General features: G+C 49.5%; 1 protein-coding gene and 1 long non-coding RNA gene across 3 annotated transcripts in view; one reads left to right on the plus strand and one right to left on the minus strand.

Annotated features, from left to right (window-relative positions):
- Window positions 1-22614, minus strand: part of FAT2 (FAT atypical cadherin 2) — a 57685-nt gene that overhangs the window by 4299 nt on the left and 30772 nt on the right. The window contains exons 10-22 of the mRNA XM_083798876.1: window positions 17867-21919; window positions 15820-16016; window positions 14367-14520; window positions 13705-13938; window positions 12512-12901; window positions 10534-10748; window positions 9753-9890; window positions 8954-9097; window positions 8648-8845; window positions 6756-7563; window positions 5945-6090; window positions 3225-3666; window positions 641-794 (exon numbers count right to left, since the gene is read on the minus strand). Of these exons, the coding sequence (XP_083655002.1) occupies window positions 641-794; window positions 3225-3666; window positions 5945-6090; window positions 6756-7563; window positions 8648-8845; window positions 8954-9097; window positions 9753-9890; window positions 10534-10748; window positions 12512-12901; window positions 13705-13938; window positions 14367-14520; window positions 15820-16016; window positions 17867-21919 (7273 nt within the window). The remainder of the gene's footprint in view (window positions 1-640; window positions 795-3224; window positions 3667-5944; window positions 6091-6755; window positions 7564-8647; window positions 8846-8953; window positions 9098-9752; window positions 9891-10533; window positions 10749-12511; window positions 12902-13704; window positions 13939-14366; window positions 14521-15819; window positions 16017-17866; window positions 21920-22614) is intronic.
- LOC310881479 lies at window positions 14538-17978 on the plus strand. 2 transcript variants are annotated; one of them, XR_014572409.1, is made up of 3 exons: window positions 14538-15269; window positions 16884-17015; window positions 17842-17978. It is a non-coding gene; the product is annotated as an uncharacterized lncRNA (long non-coding RNA). The 2 variants fall into 2 exon arrangements; XR_014572410.1 differs by having other exon boundaries at window positions 17514-17845.

Below are 22614 nucleotides of genomic sequence, written 5' to 3' on the forward strand. Positions count from 1 at the left end.
AGCAGTAATTATCTCCCCATGCTAGGCGGAATATGCACTGGTTGATTTTCCTTCCTTTTTTTTTTTTTTCCCTATTACTCTTACTGCAGAGACACAATGAAGTTTTCACTTCTCTTATTTCTTAGCCATTGTGTTGCGATGTGTGAGCCAGCGTGCGTGCCATTGCAGGTATCACACTGCCACCTAATGCCCGGATACATTCCTTTATCCAGGAGTTGCAGTAATGATTTCTGCCTTCATATTTGTTCAGAGCACTGGTCACACCCCCAGCTAAGTGACTCGGGCAGGAGGAGGAGCTGGGCACGGTGCTGTCTGAGCCCACGCGGGGCACCTCTGGTGGTGCTGGGCTGGAGGCAGGGCAGGGTGCTTAGGGAGGGCGCGTGGCTGCGGCGGGTGACACCAAGCAGCAGAGCAGCCTCTGGGCCCGGTTACTTCTCCAGCTGCAGATATCTGGCAAGCACTCGCTGACATTTAGTGTAGGGGAAGCATATCCGTGCTGTAACATTGCTGGTGAGAACTCCAAAGTGGTATTAACCATAGGGTTCAGCCAAACACTGTGATGCCCGGTGATAACAGGCGCCAGTAGGACGTCATGTTCCCAGCCCACCATGGGAGCCCTCCTGGCCTTGCCAGACCTTACCTTTCGCCCAGGGACCAGTCGGGGCAGTGGCAGGAGTAGCCGGTGGCGGAGAGGATGCAGGTGCCCCCGTGCAAGCAGGGCTTGGAGTCGCAGGGGCTGTCCCCTAGCTCACAGCGCTCACCAGAAAACAGCCCGGAGCAGATGCAGGTGTAACCTGGAGGGGTGAGAGGGTGCCGTAAGGAGACCGCATCCGCATGGAGGGACTGGTGAGAGCAGCGTGGAGCAGTGCCCGGCGCTGATGGCACAAACGGAGGGCCTAATGCAGCTGCCTGAGCACAGGCACTTGGTGCTGCTGGATGTTTGTGGGGCACCCAAAGCATCCTTGGAGGGCTGGCGCCTACGTTACAGGACCTGGAGTAGTTGCTGGAGGCTTTGGGCACTGCAGAGCTGTTTAGAGAAGTGAAGCCTGCCCTCTCCTGACACAGCCCCTCTCCTGCCAGCACACGGCTTTACTGCACGGAGAAACTGGGGGACAAACTCAGGTTAAAGGAAGGGGAGCCTGGTGGGCTGCATCAGCATTTCTGGCCCTGCTAAATGCGATCCCGTGCAACCTATTGTTCTCCGCAGCCTCAGTCCTGCGAGTCCTTGCGGTGCGGGGCGCCTGTCTCGGCATGCCTGGCTTCTCCTGCCTGCAGGAGGTGACTGGTCGCGGCCCGAGGAACCCGGCACACCTGGGGATGTGGAGGGGCTGCTGCCGCCTGGGTTTTGGGCTGCCGCTTCGCGTAGCCCTAAAAATGGGAACATCCCTGGCTCTGCTGAGCTCCTGCCAGTCCCTCGGCTGGCGGTGCTGTGCAGGAAGGTCAGGCTTGCCACGCTGCAGCATGCTCCAAGTCTTGGCTGCTCAGCCACAAGCCGAACTTCCCCCCTTTTAGAGCACGGTGCGAGCAAGGGCAGACCTGTTCCCACACGCGTGCCAGGGGCTGTGCAGCCAGGACGTGCCGGTGCTCGCTTGGCAGGTGCTGGACATCGCCCGTGGGGCTGCGTGCACGCAAACACACGTGTTCCTGGGCGCGGGGCTCGCCTGCGTTCGCCCTGTGCTCCTGGTTGATGTGGTGCCTGGTCTGGCTTTGACCCTTTCGGCACAGACGCGTTCTCACATGGCTCGTGGCCCACCCAGGCTCGTTTGCCCAGACGTGCCTTAGCCTGCGCGGGTAATCCCGTGCCTGCGGTCCCCGGGCAGAGCTCTGCACAAACTCGCGCTGCGTGCCCGCGGTGTCCAGCAGTGAGCCCGCGGGGCTGCAGGAAGCCGCACACCCCGGCTAACCTCGCAGCTACGCCTCCCTCAGGCAGCCCCTGCCTTGTAGAAATGCCCTGTGTGATCCTGCCGGGGCTGCATCCCACAAGAACCCTGCTGGGCAGCTGGCCGTTTGCAGGGGAGGCTGTTCACACTGGGAGGAAGCTATGGGAAGGGCGCTGGGTGATTATTAACGAGGGAGGGATTTTTTTTTTTTTTCCCTTTGTATCCTCTCTGCAAAGCTTGCAGGTGCTGCCTTGACCCACAGCAGAAGTGAGTTTTCACCTGCAGGGCTTTGAGCCTCTTCCAGCCCAGCCAGAGGGGATTTCCAGGCAGAGGGTTGCAGGGGTAAGGCTGAGGCACGAGGGCCAGCCAGGCTAACTGTTCGGCGTGGATGCAGCTTGCGTCAAACGAGTTCAGCTGAGCCAGGCGGCTGCTGAGTCGGCAGGGCTGGGGATCTTGTTCCCAGTGGCTGCGGGCAGGGCAGGAGGAGCTCTGCTCCCTCCTCTGGTCCTCACTTGCTCGCCGGGCAGGGTTTGGGATTTGGCAGCCAGCCCGAGGAGCACAGAGCTCCTGCCCCACACCGCAGCCTGCAAAGCACCCCTTGCCCCGGGGGTGCCCATCTCTGGTGATGGGGTGCTGTGGGGTGCAGCTCCGCTACTGTGCTGGCAGCTGGGATGTGGGTGCAGGGCAGCGGCACGAGGGGGGAGCTGGGAGGGGGTCCTTGCCCTGGGACCACCGCACACGAGCGCTGTTTGTGATGCAGCTGGTGGGAGAAGCCCTCTGACGGGAGGACGGGGCAGTGGGGAGCATGTCTGGAGCAGAGCCTGGTGCCAAACCTCTGCTGAGCACCCGCACCCCGCGTTAACCTGCCGCTCTCGGATGTGAGCTTGCTGTTTTCCCCATATCCTTTCCCATAGCCCCGGGGAGTCACCGAGTGCAGTGGGAATAGATGAAGATCTTGGCTTGTTTCTGCCCAGATACCATCACTGCACGATCCCATCTCGCCCAATTCCGACCTCACTAATAGCTCCTTAAGCAAAGGGGATGTAGCGGGGGGAGGGTGGAATTTCTATTTGCGTCTGAATTTTTGGCAAAGTTGCTCTCTCCTAGGTCATGCACGTTCCTTAGAAATGTGCTCCTGCCCTCTGAGCCACGGCCCACTGCTGAGAGCCAGGAGGATGATCTCATGGCCCCGGCTGCTCCTGCACTGAGCCAGCTATCCCTTGAGTTCCCCTGGGACCGGGGACCTCTCATTCAAGAAGCCCCTTGCACAGGGACAAATGAAGAAGTTGTGACTTTCCCTTCCCTCATTGCTCCCCCGTTGCTCTGCGTAGGATATCCACGTACCTCCTCCGTGGGTTTCGGAGCACATCCCGTTGTTCAGGCATGGATTGCTGCTGCAGGCACCGGTCGGGGAGCAACACTGCTTTATCCCCACCTCCTCCACCACTTCCTTGGATTGCCCTTTCCCGGGCAGGAGGACCACTTCCCTGCCGTTGATCGCAAGCACATCCAGGCAGCCTCTGAACCCCCGTGTGACTCTCTGGGACTGGAAGGGTTGCCGGAGGCCCCCAAAAAGCAGGTCTCGTCTGCCCTGGGAGATGCCACAGGCCCCCGGCAGCTGGAGAGAGGCGTTCCCCAGGCCGTCGATGAGCAGGCGGACAGATGTGTTCTTCACCTCCAGGAAGACCGAGTGCCACTCGCCATCGCTCACGAGGCGCGAGGAGGAGAGGTTCCCGGTGTAGGTGCCCCGGCAGCTGTACCCGAGGTGAGGCACCCCGTTCACCACCTGCAAAACACATCCCAGCGGTCCCAGTTAGCTGTGATATGGGTGGGTGGTGTTTGTGGGGGCTCTCTGCATTTCTCTTGCTACTTATTCCCCTCTCTCCCTGCCTGAGCGTTGCGAGTCAAGATGGATCCCAGTTTTTAGGCCCCAAGAATTACCAGCTAGGCAAATACAGCCCCTGAAATCTCATTTATTTTGCAAACCACCTTCATCTTGCTGGCACAGCTTCGCCCATGGCCCTTTCCTGCAACCACTGACCACCGTGAGGGAGGGAAGCTCACCTTTCCCTATAACAGGGTGCAGAGCCATGCGACAGTACTGCTGCAGCTGCTCACCCTTTCTCCCCCCTTCCCGAGCCTAATCAGAGCCCTGGTATTCAGGTTGTCCTAACTCCATCACCGGGCACAGATGGACTCTTGTTCTGGGCCACGTGGCCTTTGTTCTTTTCTCACTGTCTCGCTAGCGGTGGGGGAGGTGCTGGAGTGGTTCCTGCTTTGGCATGGGTGAGGGATGCTGAAAGGACCTCGACGAGGAGCAGCACCTGGCAGCTTTCTCTGGGGGAGGCAAGGAGAAGGCAGGAGGCAGAGAAAGGGATTCCTGTTGTACCCAGCTCCTCATCAGCCTGCCAGAAACCCAGGCCAAAGCTGCTACTGGGGGTTGCAATCCAGTCCTTGCTCTCCAGCAGAATGGAGGGAGACAATCAAGTTATTGAGCTTCCAAAAGCAAACCATGCCACTGTCATCTGCACTGAACTGGGCCGTCAGAAATTCCTGTCTGTGACCCAAGATTCCTCTTTAAAACTCATGGAAGAAAGATGAAGGAAAGTTTATCTGTGTTGTTTTGGGGTGAATTCAGGGGTAAATCCCCTTTTCACCATTTCTCCCCAGTGCTCTGTTGATAAAAGCTCTCCTTCATAGAAGCCAAGAGCCCGTGGAGAAGGAGAAATGACAGAACAAGACATTCACGGAAAGCTTGCACAGCTTGCTGTTGGGAATCCCAAGCGGATGAGATCTCCACTGGGGGACATTAGAGACGAGGAGCGGCGATGCTTGGAAGAGGCTAGAGCAAGAGGAGTGATTATGGGCTACACCAAACTCCAGAGGAACCTACATCTGGTATGATCGGACTACTCTGGAGGGGCCAAATGCAGAGTGGGACATCTAAGTTCACTCTAAGAGAAGCTTGTGGTATAAATAAAGCCCAGCAGGAGGAGAGAGCGCCCGCTGAAAGAACCAGGGATGACAAAGGGAAGGGAGAACTGGATGCAGCCGGCACGCGCTGTGGAAGGGCCTCAGGGCAATGTGTGTGTAAATCCCTTTGCACGATTGGCAGGCGCACCAGAGAGCTTTGTCACTTTGCTTTATCCGGAGGAAGGTGATTTCACTTCAGATGGGTCTGTAGATTGGGCTTATCGATTTCTGGGGCTGGGAGACAGCTGAGAACTCGATTCCCTGGAGCAAGAGCTGACGGACTGCCAAGTCCTTCCCAGCGTGCCTGGCTTGCCATCCTCCCGCTGCGTCCTGTTTCTGAATATCAGTAGAGCTTAGCAACTGGAAGAGCGATGACGTGCATACCCCTGGGAGAAGCTGTCCTCTTTACCGAATCTACAAACCGTTGGTTAAAATTATTTCACAGCTTTGGCTCATACCTAGAACAGGGCAGTCCACAAAGCTTAAAATCCTGAGGGCTTCCTTCAGTTATTCAGGCGAGACGGACCCTTCTTGAGAAGCTAAATTTCTCTCATCAGCCCTTTGCAACATGGCTTAAAGTCACGGCTGGAGATGGGCACAGGACATACAGATGATGTTTCTCTGCTTTTGTCCTTAATGTCTAGGGCTGTGACAGCAGGAGCAATACGTACTTTGGGTGGGTCTCTGGGTGTTGGCCACTGCACAGCTTCCTGTCTGTGTTGGTCTTTTGTAGCAGTGGGAAGAGAAGTATTTCAAACTAGGAAGATGGGATTGCGAAACCGTGAGAAGGGATGAGGGAACTCAGGGACAGGATGAACACCTGCAGGTAGATTTGCAGTGTGTAGATCACAATGTGATTAGTCTTGGGGATAAGTCTCAGTAAGCTGGTAAGTACGTCCCGTGATCTTGGTCTCCAGTTAGACCAATTTTAATTGGCGGGGAATACACAAAACCCCTATTCTTTATTCATCTGCTTTTCTAGATCAGTTACTAGAGATATTTACTACTGCATCTTCTTTCTCTGGTTCCCTTCCCTGAAACAATAAGTGCTTTTTACACTGGAAAGAAGCCCTGCATATTGCGATCCGTACCTCCAACACGGCCTGGTCAGTCCCGTTGGCGGAGAACACAACGGCGTGCAGCTGGTGGGTCTTCAGACGGAAGTGCATGTGCCAGGACCCCGCCTGAGAGTGCTGGTACCAAATGTAGCTGTGGCCCCCGAACCTCACAGCCGTTCCTGGAAGCAGAGTGAGCGAAAGGTCTTGTCTTTGTCACACCTTGAGGCTGTATGCAGCCTTGCCTCTTTTCCCAGCTGGACACCATAAATGCCCAGCAACAATCCTCTGCCCACTGCCACCCACGTGCAGCTGCACTGCAGCTCCCACAGCTCCCATGTGGTGCTCCCAGTATTTCTTTTGGGTACACAACTGTCAGCCGGTCCTACAATAGCAGCCCTGTGAGTCCTGTCCCGCAGCAGCTTCTGGGTGCCCTCAGAATGGTCTGCAACACCCTTGGATTTCCTCTTCCTTTAATATGCCTTTATCTTAGCCTACCGTATCCCCCTATCTTTCCTGACCAAGTGATGTGTTAACCTCTATTGTCTCATTACTTGAAGCACTCTAGAGTACACATAACAAATATGCTCTACTTGCCTTCCCTGGAATTTATCAGTTAGTCTCTATTTTTCTGAGCCTAGAATAAACACAGGAGCTCAAAGATTGAAAATCTAATCATTGAGCTTTGTTACTTGGTAGGTACGAGTGACTTGAGTGACTTTTGCCAATGAGATAAATATTACTGTTGGTTAATTAAATGCTGCAGGAGATTGATACAAAAAAAAAGTGAATTATTCAAGCTCTAAGACGTTTATATTGTGGCGTGCTACCAAGAAGGATTGCTCACCGTTGCAAGAGCAGATTTGCTCCAGGCTGTGCCGCGGGGTGAGGACGCTGAGTCGGGCAGTGCTGTAAGTAGACATCATGCCTGGATCCAGCTGGATGGTCTCCTTGCAGACACGGTGGGCACAGTCTGACCCATGGCACGGCACGTGAATTGCCTTCTTCATCCGCAGTCCGACAAGCTGGTCCATCTCCCCAGCTGAGACGGTGATCTTGTTTGCAAGCACCCGAGGCTCGTACAGGGAGCCGTGCGGCTCTCCGACGGCCAAGAGCAGGTCCACCCCATCAGACGTAGCCGCGGGCTGTAGGCTGGCCATGTGGATGTTCTGGCGCCGGGTGACAAGGATGTTTCCTAGAAACCTCTGCAAGTTGCGCCAGTGGTCCCCCACAAACTCCTCCGGGGAGAGGTGTCGGAAGTGCAGCACCACCGCCTTGTCCAGCGCCTCCTGCGTGAAGCACCACACGTGGACGTTGACGCTGGTGCTGGCGGTGAACGTGCCATCGCTCACGGTCACGTTCAGGAGGTAATGGCCGTGGGGAAGCTTGTCCCCAGCAATGATCTTTCCGTCTGCGGCCCCAACGGAGAAGCGTCCCTCCCGGGGCACTTCTGCCACCAACGTGTACACCAGCGTGTCGTGGGGGTCTCGGTCCGTGGCGTGGATCTTGCCCAGCACGCCGCCTCGGAAGGCTGCCTCGTTGGTGGTGATGAATATCTCCAGGGGAAGGGCAGAGGGGGCGTACTGGCTCTGCTCAGTCACTTGGATGTTTATGAATGCCGATGAGGACAGGGGAGGGATGCCGCTGTCAGAGACCTGACAAAGAAAAGAGAAGGACCTGTTACAGCCGTGTGCTGCTTGCTGTCCCCTGAGGGGCTGAGTCTTTGCCAAAGGATAGTGCCCTTTGCACAGGCAGCAATGGGTGGAAGCTCTCAGGCAGCAGGAATGGAGAAGGCACAGGAAAAACTGGCAGCAGCGTTGGACCTCTGCCTGGGGCTGGCTTCCCGAGGGAAGCGGCAGCGTGCCTTCCAGCCTGGAGACTGATTGAGTCCTTCTGTTAGTGCTGGGGTCGCGCTCATTTCCGTGTGCTCATCAGCAGCTGAGGCACACCTGAGTGGCTCTGATTTCCTGAGGATTAATCATCTTTAGAGCTGCTGCCAATCGCTGGTGTTCCATACGTAACCGGGTGTACAGAGATAGATAAAAGCAGTTACGCACGTCGACACATTTGCTCACCTTCCGGACTATTTAAGCCCCTATCCCACCTCTGACAATGTCTGTCTAGCATGAGCCAAGGAAGCTCAGCATAGAAAAATGTGAATAATCAGATTACAGGATAAGTCTCTCCCTGATCTTAGCCAGTTAGTGGTTGAGGTTTATAATAATAATAGTACCTAGCTTTTAGAACGACTGCTATTACTGAAGAAGTATGTACTTTACATGTTATTATCCTATTGTTTGTAAAACACTATCCTCAGTGATAACATTGAAAATTAATTCGTTTACACTGCCACAATAGAACCCCCCCAAAAAGAGGAGCTTAAATCACTTCTATGATACCTGGAAAAAATTTGCAGGACCAGATCCAGGTCTTGCTTTAAACTGGAAACTGCTAGAATTATACTGGGAAAAGCATCAGCCTAAGGACACTGCTGACAGAGCATTTCTCATTATCATATTAACTGATTTTGTCAGTGCAGAGTCTGGTTACCAGCTTCTGGTGGGCAGACTTTGCAGAGCAATGAGCTCTGGACCTGGCTCCAAGCTGCAGAATTTTTTCCTGGATTGGATTTCTCCAATACCAGGGAACTGCCCATCCGGCTGTGCCATCCTAATCTCAGTGTGTTGCTCCTAAACCTGGCTGGGAGTCGAGCTACCAGGACAGAAAGGCAGGCTTTACCTGGACTTGTAAAAGGTACTGCTCTTTCACTCTTCTGTTCAGGATGGATGATGTTACCAGCAGACCATTTTGGGTGACATCAAACGCCTTCCCGTCATTGCCCTGTGTAATCTGGAATGAATACGGTGGCCCGTTTTCTGGGGAGTCTCTGTCACTCATGATCAGCTCCAGGACACTTGTACCCACTGGGGCATTCTCCTGAAATATAAGAAGATGCTAGTGGAGAAACACAAGCAAAAAGACAAGGCCCAGGGGAACTCATATTGCTCCTAGGGCTGCTGGATAAGGAACAGGCCTCCGGCTTACCTGCACCACCACGCTGTAGTTGAGCTGGAAGAACCGAGGAGGGTTGTCATTGACGTCAGACACGTGGACACGCACAGCAACATCGCTGGACTGAGCAGGGTGGCCGTTGTCTGTGGCTCGAACTGTCAGGGAGTAGCTGGAGATCTGGAGGATTTATAGTACAGGGTCACTTGGAGAAGTGGAAGAGGGGTGGCTTTTTCACATACATCTTTTTCTGCTACAGCGTGTTAAATAGCTTTGCCCTCATCTAGGGGTCTCCATCCATAAATTAGCACCTTGCTGAAGAGAATCAGCCTTACAGTAGCGGCAGAGCAGGGAAACAACTTGCCAAAGATGGATGAGACTCAAGCTGGGCAAACATCTGTCAGCAGTGGTTTGAGCTGCTACTGCTTTATGGAAGAGATTGTCCAGATGGCCTTCCCAGCCCCTGCCAATACCTATTTTCTGTAATGCCCTGATGAATAGGAGTGTAAACCAGCAATGCTGATTTCTGTTTTGGGGCTGATTCTCACCCAGACAGCTTGAAGCACTGGTAGAGCAGATCACAGCACAGAGCTGTGACCACTGCAGTCTGTATTGCCTTCTCTAAAGCCCACCCTTTCTACACCTATGGGTCTAGAGAATGAATGAATGAATGAATGAATGAATGAACGAATGAATGAATGAAAGAGTTGCCTTCTACTTATGGTATTACCAATAGATTATTCAGAAAACAGCAGGCAGCTGAATATACTGTGCTCCCTTGGGCTTCTGTGACACATCTGTTTTAATTTTCCTGTTTCCATTTTCTTGAACTCACCTCCTCCCTGTCCAGATGCTTGGCAATGCTTATCTGCCCACTTTTGGGCTGAATGGCAAAATGTCCCAGTGGGTTCCCTTCCACAATTGAATACGTGATCTGGTTGTTCATCGCTCCATCCAAGTCGTCAGCTGACACCTGTCAAAAGAAAAACAACTAGGACTCCTGGCCCAAAAGGGTCTGGCCATGGGGGAATCCCCAGGGACGTGACCTCTTTGTCATTGGAGGGTGTTGCTTTGATTTAAGGTATTGGCTTTAAATGAGGAGGAGGAAAGAAGGTGTTTTACATCAGCGTCATTCACAAATTTTCTCTGGGAAAAAATAAGCAAAGCTACAACATTGGCTTTCTCCTTCATCCATTCCTGACTTCAGCATCCCTGTGATGGTAACGCAGGCTGGGCAGTGGATTCCACATGGCAATACCCTGACTCCTCTATTCTGCATTAGGGGACCCCCTGCCTTCCCCAGACCTCAAGGGCATGGGCTATTGGCAGGCATTTTAGCTCTTCTGGGAGGTCCTCAAAGCTTCTGAGCCCTCCTTAGGTATTCCAAGCTTTCATTCAAAGGTGCCTTCTGAAGCAAAGTGTCAGCCCTGTCTGTGGGCTGCTGGGAATCCTTGCAATCATCCTTTTAAAAGTCATGCCTAAATCTTAGGTGCTGAACATCACAAACCCACTGAACTGGCTGTGTCCAAGGCAGAGTAAAGTGCAAAGGAAGAGCAAATAACACATAGTGCAAGTAAGAGAGGAAGTGAAGACAGCGGCTTTGTTTGTAATCATACCGTGAGGATGATTTCTCCAACTGCAGCATCCTCCCGGATATCAGCGAAGTAGGGGTCTTGGATGAACTCTGGTGCATGGTCATTAATGTCAGTTATGTTGATCACCACCATGGTGACATCACTGAGAGAGGCTGAGCCCTTCCTTGTGCCCTCAATGGATAAGTAATACTCATGACTCGCTTCAAAGTCCAAGCTCCCGTTTATGTATAAGGCACCTGCATTGGCAGATGGACAGAAAAGGAAAGAAGATACTTTAAATGAATGGTACATGTGGTTTTTTGGAATACTGCAGGCCTACCGAGATGATTGCCAAAACTGCCAGCTGGTAAGGTGCTGTTGATCTGGCTTTGACCTTCTCTGGTTAAAGCAGGATATTGAAAGTCATGGCATCACATAAAACAAGCTGTAATTGAAGCGATTCTGCCATAACCTGCCTGTGTTTGGTATCAAGCGTTTGAAGAGGTAAAACAACCTCTCGTTCTGGAAGGTCTCCAGGAGTCTTGATTGGAAGAGATCTGGGACAAAATAGGATGAGAGTCCAACGATGCTATCAAAAGCTGTGACCAAGGCAGTTTCAGAGCACCACTCACTGGTGTCATAGGCAGGGTGAAAAGGTGTGAGATGTAGATGCAGAATAGTACAGGAGAAAAAGGTGTATGGCAAGCTGCTGTGATTTGTAACCGAGGTTTGGGATGTAGTATAGAAGGAAAAGGGAGGCTGTTAAACTTGGAAAATGATTGAGAAACAGGGAATAAAGACATAAATTGAAAGAAAAGAAAAAAAGAAGAAAGGAAAAAATAAAGAAAAAAAAAGAAAGGGACACAAGGACACAATGGGCCTGTGCACTTCAATGTTTTCCTGGGTTCTGCACTGAAAATGTCACAAAATTATTCCCTGGAAATGACACTGCTCTGGTGTCTTTTAAGACATACATGCTAATGAGAAGATCAGTTTGGAAAAAGAAGCAGGAGCCTTGAGGACAGAGAAGCTGGGAAGGCACTGTGGGTGAGGGTGTTACAGCCAAGAGCAGAAGTGCATTGAGGATGCAGCCAGTGCTTGTTCCAGGGATCTAACACTGGCCTCGCGATAACAGCTCTTATCAGATCTCTGTGCAAATAGAGCAGTGCTTTATTTGGTTGGTAAACCTGTCTCAACGCCTGCTTGTGGTTAATGGATTGGTAATAGCCACATTCATTGAGTGCTGCCTAATAAAACTGCCTGTTAGCTTGGGCTGCAGGTACCTAGTGTGATCATGATGGAGAAACTTTCTAAATGAAATCACCTTCCCCAGCTTTTTGAAGTGGAAAAATTTCTCCATCCTGATCTCCACGTATTCCTCTTTCTCACAGACCCATCTCAGATCCCAGACATATAACAGCAATCTTTCCATTAATTTCAGGAAGATTTTTGTCACACTTTAAGTGACTTAGCAGAGGAAATTTAGTGTAGAAGAGAAGGCTGCACTCCCTACCCTCATGCTGTACTCTCTATAGGGGCAGAAAAGATCTGTGGCCAAGACTGCTTGCAGACATCAGGGGAAGCTCATTTAGAAAAGGGAGTACTCTAACATCCTCCTTTTCCCCCAGCCCCTTCCTCTGACATACACATACACACATGTGAAGAGAATAACAGGGAGTGTTAAACAGAGGCTGAGAAGATGAGAGGTGAAGGAGAGACAGATGTGAGAACAGGGAGAGAGATGGGTAGAAATGAAAGATGGTAAGAAAAGACCTTCAGAGAAACACAAAGGGAAAAGAGGGGGATGAAAGCCTGAGAACTGTTTAAGGATCAGCAAAGTGGGTGAGGGTGAAAGAGCAAAGGCATAAAAAGAGCAAGTGCAATACATTACAGTGGCTAAAGTCAGAGGAGAGAAGAGCAGAAGTGCAAACCAAAAGGAAAAGAACCAGCAAAAGAGCATACAAGGACAGCCTTTGATGCTGGGTCAACCTGGACGTGCTTGGGCATCAGACCATCTTACCTGTATTTGAGTTGAGCTGAAATTTCCCGTGGTCATTGCCATTCACAATTTCATACTTGATTTCTGTGTTTTCTGTGTTGTCCCTCGTCAATGCTGACAGGTTGAGGACCTCCGTACCCACAGCCACATCCTCCTGTACCATAGCCACATATTCAGGGGCCAGGAAAACAGGCAGATATTCATTTAGATCCACGACGGAGATGGTGACAGTGCCGAGGGCGGAGAGGGGCTCTGGGGAGCCCCGGTCGGTAGCACAGACTGTCAGCTCAAAGGCGGAGTGCTGCGAGTCCTTCAGGGGCTTTTCCAGACGGATCACCCCCGTGGTTTCCTCAATTGAAAAGTGTCCATTGGCTGAGTCAGAGAGGGAATAGACCACCTCGGCGTTGGGACCTGGAAGGATAAGGGACAGGCTGCGTTAGTTCATGGGTAGGAATGCTGCTGGTTTCAAGTTTTTTATCCAGTAGGAATGTAGGTACCTAAGTGACCTAAAATTTATAGGGAAAATGGAGGCTGCATGAACATCCCCTTCCAAGGTGCCCCTGTCCACCTGCAGGTTCAGACATCTAGCCTCCTTCAGCACCAGGCATCAGCAACACCTGTCTGTATTTACTTGTGCTTCTCAGTGTTAATCCCCATGTTTTTAAATGTTATTTTCCTTCATTTTTTCTTCCAAAGCATATAAATATCATCTTGCTCTTATATTACTGTAAATTGAGTCTCTGCTGGAGGGGTTTATTGAAAGTTTATTATCCTTTCTTAGGATCCTTACATACATACATGAAAATCTTTTGTTTTCAGAAGAACCTCTCCATCCGCATCATTGACCCTCTCCAGACACAAAGCTCTTTTTTCCGTATTATGCTCATTCTTTTTCTCCATCGTTGTTACAATTTCTGTCCAGTTTGGAGCCCAGACAAACTGCATGTCACAGTTTGCGCTGTGCATCATAGCTACAGTTTCTGAGCTTTTCCTCAAAGTCTTCATATTTCTACAGATACTGCACTTCCTACAGCATCACAAGAGTGCTGATGCCAGCCTGCTAGCCGAGGACATGTCAGTGATGAGATCCAGGCATGTCTTTGCCAAGGTTCAAGCATCTGTGCCCAGTGCTGCTGCCCTCCCCTAAGTTTTAAAGGTTTCTATTCAGGATGGAGGGTGGACTCTGCTAAGAAGTAAATCCCATCCCGACTCACCTTCATCAAGGTCCCTGGCAGCAACCACAGCGATGGGTGTCTTTGTCGTGGTGTTGTCAAAAACGGCCACGGCGCAGTGGCTGGGGAAGAACCTGGGCGCGTTGTCATTCGTGTCCTCCACGCTCAGCATGATGTCTGCCTGGCAGGAACGGCCTCCGCCATCAGTCGCTTTGGCGACGAGGTGGTAGGTAGGTTTCTGCTCCCGGTCGAGAGGTGCAGAGGTGGTCAGTTCCCCTGTGGGAAGGAACAGGAGGTGGTCTTGGCTCCTGCAACCTCAGCCACAGCCCAGGAGGGCTCGGAGAGGCTCAAGCAGGCTGCACCCTGAGCGAACCGTGGGAGGAACAGACTGAGTTTGGACGCTGGCTGTAATTGGGTTAATAGCGGTGATGTGTCCACACCACACTGCTCAGGGCTGTTCTCAGATCTCTGCCAGCCATTGCCCTGGCAGGGCTTGGCATGAGGAGTCCTGCAACTCGGGCTGAATCTCTCGCAAGGGATGTCGTCATAGGATAAAAGTGCTCATAAATAAGTTTTATTTCAACCCCCCCTTTGTAAACCTCGCTGCATCAAGCCTCCTGCTATGTGACAAACCCTACCTCATCTATGGAAGGATCATTGTGTCTGCCTGGAAAGGAGGATGCCTTCGCAGGGCTGGGTCTCACCTGTGTGGGGGCCCAGCCGAAACTCCTCTGCGCCAGGGCCGTGGAGGCTGTACGTGATCTGGGCGTTGCTGCCAACGTCGGGGTCGGTCGCTGATATTTTCAAAATGAAGAGACCTGGTTGAGCATCTTCAGAGACTGTCCCAGTGTAGAATATCTGGCATGGACAGAAAGTGTGATTGGTATCTGATCCGTCTCCAAAATACCTCCCCATACAGGGGAGGAATGGACTAGCAGAAGGTTCAAAGACAAAGGCAAAACAGAGGAGAGCACAATGTGCCTAACGTCTAGCTGTTGTGAAAGATGACCACAACGTCAGGATATGCGAGCACAGACTAGAAGACAGGCCTATTATGTTTGGCACTTCTATGGCCCTAGCCAGAACAGCAGCCAACTGTGAAAACCACAGCCTGGAAAGGATACAGAAAACTTGGAGAGAGGCTTGGAGATGAAGAAAATACGACCCATGGTTAACCTAATCAGTGCTATTTAGCTTTATAAAAATACAAATAAATATCAGAGCAATCATTTTAATTATGACTATCTGTAAGAGACTGTTGCATAGAGTAAAGAAGCATCCCTGTTTCCAGTATGATTCAATTTCGACACTTGGGCTGACAGATGATGCTGTGAAGCTCGGGAGCAGACAATTAAGGGTGGCTGCAAACCTCCACCTCTGCCTCTACGAATGGGCGAGGCAGTTTTAGTAAAGTGGATCTTTGTTGTTAACAGGTGGTCTCAATGACAGCTTGAAGCTCTTTTAAAGCCTAGATTTCTTTGTTAGCAAGTGGTAAGCAATAGATTTAATTTCTCTTATTCTCCCTCTTACACCAGGCAGGGAGCTATGCAGGCTGCCATGAGGACATTTCAGCACCCATTCCTTGTCTCTGCTGGGAGCATGTGAAGGTCAGTAATTTGCATTATGCCACTGGGAGGAGGGTAGCCAGCTGCTGGGCTGTGGACTGGGACCAGTGGGGGGTGTGGACTGGGACCAGCGAGCTCATTTCACACAAGCCTTTGAATCTCCTTTGGGAAACAACTGCTTCTGTCCTTTCTCACCACGAGTAAAATCCATACCAGCGATCAGCTCTCTGCAGTAACAACACTCCTGATGGGAATCTTTCAGCTTAGCAGGATATAAACTTGGTAATTTACATGCCCCTACCCAGGAGGCTTCCTGGCATTGTTTATCTCCAAGAATTATCCTTCATAATGCTTAGGTGCTCACTTACTGCTGGCAAACATGCTTGGAGGCTAGATTTAATGTTCTTGCTTGACGTGCACCTTAATTAAATTTGCTAAGTATAATCAAAGCAACAGGATCGTGTGAGAAGAATAATGACAAGCCAAACCCTCTCAACATGTGCTCTTTCTGCCTTTTCTTCCTTGCTCTTGTGTTCTCTCCTTCCCAGCCACTCCCCTCGTGCCCCCAGACGTACCAGGACAAATGTCTTACCTGCCCGCACTCAGGGCTGTTGTCATTGATATCCAGAACAAAAATTTCCACTTCTGTGGTAGCCTGAAATTTCCCATCAGAAGCCATAACCTTGAGGAGATATTTCTCTGTATCTTCCCTGTCCAGAGGCTTCTTGGAAGAAATTGTCCATTCTCCTTCAATTTGATTAACTTGGAACTGTCCTAGCGTGTCTCCTTCTAGAAGGGGCAAGAAGAGGCAAGAAAAAGGAGAAAAAAAAAGAAAAAGAAAAAAGACATTTACTGGGTGTTGAAAATCAGGAATGGTAAGGAATAGGGATATGGATGTGTCCTCTGCCAGTCCTGTAGGAGAGCTGAAGGACTTGCAGTGGTGCCATGGAAAAGGCACTGCTATCACAACAGTCAGGAGGGGAGCTGTCGGTCCACCTTGCTGCACACCTGTGAAACACCCTGCGTGTTTCTGTTATTCACTGAGTATTACACTGGGGAGATGAACGGGGTGGAAAGAGGAAACAGCTCCCAATTGCAAAAATGTCTTTGTAATGTTCTGCAGACATGCATATTCATTGCTGCAAAACCGCATCTTCTGACTTTCCTAAAACATGTCAGACTTTCTCGGTGTATGTTCCTAAAGGGATCTGAGAATTGCAGATACCCTGGAGACACTGGTTGGATTTTATTGTTACACACCATGTATAGTTTTATTTCCTTTTAATATTTAGATGCATTTAATATGTAGCTCTGCTTCCTGGAGCTACTTTTCATCCTATAAGACCAAAATGATGAGAGACATAGGTAAAATCGAGACCAGGCAGGCTCTCCAGTCCACCAGATTCATGTCTCTCCCACTGGCGCTACACAAGGTGGATATAAGAGGGGCAGATGCTGCCCCTGGAGAATCCCTCTCTTCTGGCGAGGAGCTCATGTCCTCTGCTGCACCCAAGCCATTGGAGAGAAGGAGAGAGCACACGGGGTAATGGGAGGCAATGAAGAGAGCTGGCTGCAGGGTTTGTTCATGCCAGGCTCTGAAGGGCCTCGTGCAGACAGGTAAATTAAATTCACTCTCTTTCTGCTTTATGTGTGCAGTGGTGTTGTGGTCGTGAATCTGGAGGCCACTGAGACATCTGCTGGCCCCTCTTCTGATGCTGGGAGACCCCAGCCCCTGCTCAGATTTAGCTCCAGTGTGCTTGATATCAATGTGCAAGTGAACATGAGAAGGTAGGCTCTGGGTTCGCCTCCTGCTATAGCGCTACACTGCAGTTGTATTTAAGTGTTTATGTGTAAAGTTTGACGTGCGCTTTTAAGTATAAAGCAGCAAGAATATATGGTATTCACCACTAACACAAATGTGCATTCTCTCAGGCTTAAAGTAGTTGGAAGTTACTGTTACCTTTAAAACGGCAGAAACACTAATACATAAATGAATTGCCTCTTTCCTCCCAAAGGCTTGCAAATTCCTAGGCATGCCATAAACCAACTGAAAGTACCAGCATTCCTTCCCCTGTTTTGAATGGTTGCTGTAACAGATAACAGGCTGCGGCATGATTTGGTTAAATGTTTTGACCCTGAAGGGTCTTCATTTGAGTTTGAACAAACATTTTAATTTGAAGTATCTGTTCCAGGACCCCTTTGGGGTCAAACAGTACTGTAAAATCAAGCTTCTACTTGTGTAGATGCACAATAAACATTCCAATATAACTTTTTGTTGTTTTACAGCAGTGGTTAATTTTAGTTGGCACAACTGATGCTGCAGGGATGCAAGAGTCATCTTTGGTGTTTCTTGTTAGTCAAAACACTCACAAAGACTGACATGAATAGGAAAGTGTAAATAAATGAAATTACAGTACTGTGAATTAGTTTCTAAAGATTTTTGGATACCCTAGACTCAGTTAACTGAAGAGTCTTGCTCCTGGCAGAGCTCAGGCTTCATCTGCTATTTCTGTTCGGACTGTCAGTGTAAAGTTATTCCTGTGTCAGTATTTTACAAGACAAGGTATCAAAGCCTCACTTTGAGATGAAATTCTAATTATTCTTGCCCATTTAGAAGATATAAAGTCAGGAAAACTCACCAGTAATGTAGCAGGTGACCCGCCGGTTCTGCTCAGAGATGTCTGCATCGATGGTGCTCAGCGTGACAACCACCTGCCCAGGCTCCGCATTCTCAATTACCGACCCTTTATAGAAGTCTGACGTGAACTGTGGGGCATTATCATTTTCATCAGAGACAGTCACCTCCACCAGGGTTTGGGAAGAGAGTTGGACTTTCCTGCCATGGTCAGTGGCGACCACATAAAAACGATAAATCTCCTGAGTTTCACAGTCCAGCTCTTTCAGTGTGGTGATCCATCCACTCTCTCCATCAATGGTGAAGAGTCCTCGGAGGTTGCCAGACTCTGCTTCCAAACTGTAGGTCACCTGCCCATCGCTTCCCGTGTCCTGGTCATTAGCTGTCACTTGAATGACTGTGGTTCCTGATGGCATGTTCTCCATGACAAAAGCTTTGTAGGGATCTGCCTCAAAAACAGGTTTGTTGTCATTGATGTCTTGCACCTGGATATTCACAGAGACCAAGGAGACCAGCTCAGTTTCTTGATGTGAGCAGTGAGCCATAACATCAATCTGGTACCACTTGGTGGTCTCGTGATCCACTGCCTTTTTGATTTTCAAAGCCCCCGTTTGTTCATCCAGCGTGAACACCTCGTCCTTGTTACTTTCTGTGGTGGTTCCCTTCACCAGGCTGTATATGATGGGATCCTCTGCGAAAGCTTTGACTGACCCTATTTCCGAACCTTCTGGAAGGTCCTCAGATGCCGAGAACGTGTAAAGGGGCTCAGAAAACCTTGGCAATGTCACCTCCCTGGGGACAATTTGAAGGTTCACTGGGACAAGGGAGTTCCAGTGAGGGGGTCTGCCATCTTCAGCTTTCACCTTGAAGTTAAAGGCTCTGTTTTCTAAACCAACGAGGCTCTCTTTCACCTTAACCACCCCAGTGGCAGCATTGATCTCAACAAGGTCTTCTGCCACATCTTCCACGGAGTCAACGGAGTAAATGACATCTGCATTTGCACCTTCATCAGCGTCATAAGCCAGTACCTGAATGACGGGGGAGCCTTTGCTTACATTGGACTGGATGGACAGCGTGTATTCAGATGCTTTGAACTGAGGTGGGTTGTCATTCTCGTCTGTAAGGATTATTTTGACAGTGCAGAATGCCACCTTCCCACCCCCATCCTTGGCCATGACTTTAATGGCAATGACTCTCTCAGTGGAGTTTTCCCTGTCCAGTTTTTGCAGCGTGGTAATATGGCCTTTGTTATCTATGGAGAACTTCTCATCAGCGAGTTTATTTATGATGGTGTAGTCTATAGTGCCATACGGGCCACCGTCTGGGTCGATAGCCAGCAGCTCAATCACTTTGGTACCTATCTCAGCATTTTCTGCCAGCTCTGCCTCGTACACATTCTGCCGAAAAGAGGGGCTGTATTTGTTGGCGTTGGTGGTGTTGATATACACAGGCACTGTGCTCTTGAAAACTCCATCTGAAGCAGAAACTCTGAGATTGTAAGATGACTCCAAGTCCTTTTTGCAGCGGTTGAACATGGATATTATTCCAGAAGTGCTGTTGATGGTGAAATGCCTGTTGTCGTTGCCTGAGAGTATCACATATTCCAGTCGGGTGGTGTCTCCACTATCAGGGTCCAGGGCCTGGACTTTTATCACAATGTGCCCACATGTAGCCATTTCGCTTACCTTGGCTTCATACTGAAGCTGGCTGAACTCAGGAGGATTGTCATTGATGTCCGTCACATCTACAATTACCAGGGCATCGCTGCTAAGCGGAGGCATCCCATGATCTGCAGCTCTCACTTTCATGCGAAACTGCTGATTTTTTTCATAATCAAGCGCTTGAGCTGTTGTTATTTGCCCTGTGCCGGCATCAATACTAAAAAACTTGGTAGCATCTGAACCATCATCCAAGATCTGATAGGAGACGACTTTGTTTCTGCCTGAATCTTTATCAGAAGCAAAGATCTGGATAACAGGGGTATGTGCAGGCATACTCTCTGAGACAGATGCCGTGTAGATCATCTGAGAAAATACTGGCGGGTTGTCGTTCATGTCCTCTACCTCCACCTCTACCCTGGCTTCTGAAAAGGATCCTAGCGCCGTGTCTGTGGCTCTAACAGTGAACGTGTGTTTTGTCTGCAGCTCATAGTCCAGCTGGCCTGTGACAGTAAGGACACCTGTTTTGAAGTCGGTGCTGAACAGCTTGAGGGAGTCTTCTTCCATGATGTTGTAGATGAGGCGCAAGCCTTCTGGGCTGCGGGCCTGTATGTGGAGGATAGATGTGTACAGGGGGATGTTTTCTGGCACCTTCACTCGGTAATACAGACTTTGGAACAGAGGGTTGGATTTATTCCTCACACTGATCACAACCTCCTCTTCAGCGAGGAGTGGAGGCTCGCCTTTGTCCTTAGCAATGACTCGGAGGCTGTATTTATTCAGTGCTTGATAGTCAAGGGGCATCTTTAGTGAGATGTCTCCTAGGTAGGGGTCAATCCAAAAATACTTATAGTCCTCTGCGAATGAGTAGGTAATGGCCGCATTATTCCCAATGTCTTTATCTGTTGCTGATACCTGAAAGAGTACGTCACCTGGCTCCGTGCCATCCTGCACCGAGGTGTAGTACGGCACATTCTCAAACTGAGGTGGATTGTCATTAACATCCTCTACATAAACCTTGACCGTGGCTTGGGACACTCTCGATGGTTTCCTGTTGTCCTTCACCTCCACAGCTACCTCATGCATGTCTTGGGTTTCACGGTCAAATTTCACACCCTTGGTCTGGAGTACTCCAGATGCCTGGATCATTTTGAATCTTTCCTTCCCATTCAAAAGTGAGTAGAAGAGTGGTTCATTTAGCTGATATCCCTTGACCCCAAGAACAGTAAGAGTCTTCTCATCTGTAGAGTTCTCCATCACAGTTGCTGTGTATACATCCTGATCAAATTTTAAACCAGAACCTTGTACTTGAGTTAAATTTAGTTTAACCAGAGCAGTGCTTTTATATAAGCCATCACCAGCTCTGACTGTGAGTTCACGATGGCTTCCCAAGCCGGTAGCATTGAGAATGGAGATGAGACCAGTGAGTGGATGAATATAGAAAGCATTATCAAGGTTTCCTTCCACGATGCTGTAGGTCACCTCCGAATCTGCATCTTTTGCCTGCACTGACAAAAGCTCCATCCCTGGATGGACAGGTAACAGGACAGAAAGCTCATATGTGTCTTTGACAAAGACTGGAGGTGAGTCATTCACATCTTTAACATGGATTGTCACCTTGGCTGGCTTGGATGCGAATAAGCTGGGACTTCCACTGTCATGTGCATGTACACTGAAGTGGAAAACTGGGGTAAGTTCATAGTCTATATCAGCACGACTGGTAAGTGTCCCTGTGCTGGGATCTACTGTAAAATATTTCAGTGCTTCTGGCTCCAAAATCTCATAGACCAGCAAAGCATTGGAGTCTTGGTCAGCATCTGTTGCGTGAGTCACCAAGGGAGCATTGCTCTCATCCAGAACCATGGTTTGTGATGGAGCGTTCTCCATGATCCAGCCAGTGAAAGCAGGCCTAATGAAGATGGGCACATTGTCATTCTCATCGATGACATAGATAAGCACCATTGTGTCCATAAAAGCTCCAGCCATGTTGGTGCCACGGACTTTCAACTGGTAAAAAGACACCTGCTCGAAATCTAAGCTCTTCTGGGTGGAAATAAGGCCTGACTGATAGTTCATGGAAAACACTCCATCTCCATTTCCATCTTTTATTTCATAGCTGACTGGTGACAAGCTTGTGGCTGAAACCTGGATCAGAGGAGAACCAACAGCAGTGGATTCACTGATTTCTGTGATGTATTCGGCCTCTGGAAATTTTGGAGGGGTCCGATCAGAGGGTCTAATGCGGACATGCACTGTAGCAGAATCTTTAAGCTGGGGGAACCCTTGGTCTTCTGCCTTTACAATGAGTGTAAATCTCTCTTGCTTGGATGGGTCCAGTTTCTGGGCAACTGCAATAATTCCAGAATGTGGGTCAATGCTGAAGAAACCTTCCCCATTACCTGCAAGAAGAAAAATGACAAAGTAAAGAATGGAAACACCCTCTTGCTCTAGGTTTTCTGTGCCTCTTTTCTACAGATGCTCCTAATTTCAGACCTAATTAACATCTGTTTCTTTAATTGAGAGACAATAATCTTCTTCATTAATTTCTAAATAATTTTCATTCTAAGAACAATGAACTCATTGAGATCTATGGGCTAACATTTAAATCAATCAAAATGTAAATTAGAGTATAAACACTCTTCTGATTTGAGCATATTTAGTGGTGTCAGAACATGTGCTTGAAACTTCTGCCTTGTGTGCAGAACATGGTAGCACAGACGGGACTAGCTGCTTCAAGCCCTGTCATGCTTATAATTACTAATACTTCAGGAGCAATTAAATTCCCCAGTCCTTGATCTCAATTGCAGTGAGAAAGATGGAGTGGTGGATGGTTTATCTTCTGCAAAGAATTTGCCTGCTAAATAGGCAGTGTGGCACAGCCACAAGTATTTAAGTTTTAACCTTTAGAGCGAATGACAAAATACTTGTCCTCTGAGCTTGTATGACCCTAAAAGACCATCACTCAATGCTGAGAGGCTGCTCCCCTTTCCTGAGGATGTATTTCTTGGTAGAACTGGTGGAATTGATGACAGCAGTTGTGCAAAGTGAGTAGTTTTGCCTAACTACTGGACAGTGATCCCTCACTCCATTCTCA

The sequence above is a fragment of the Anser anser genome (assembly GCF_964211835.1).
Source record: "Anser anser genome assembly, chromosome: 14".
In the NCBI taxonomy this organism is placed as follows: Eukaryota; Metazoa; Chordata; class Aves; order Anseriformes; family Anatidae; genus Anser; species Anser anser.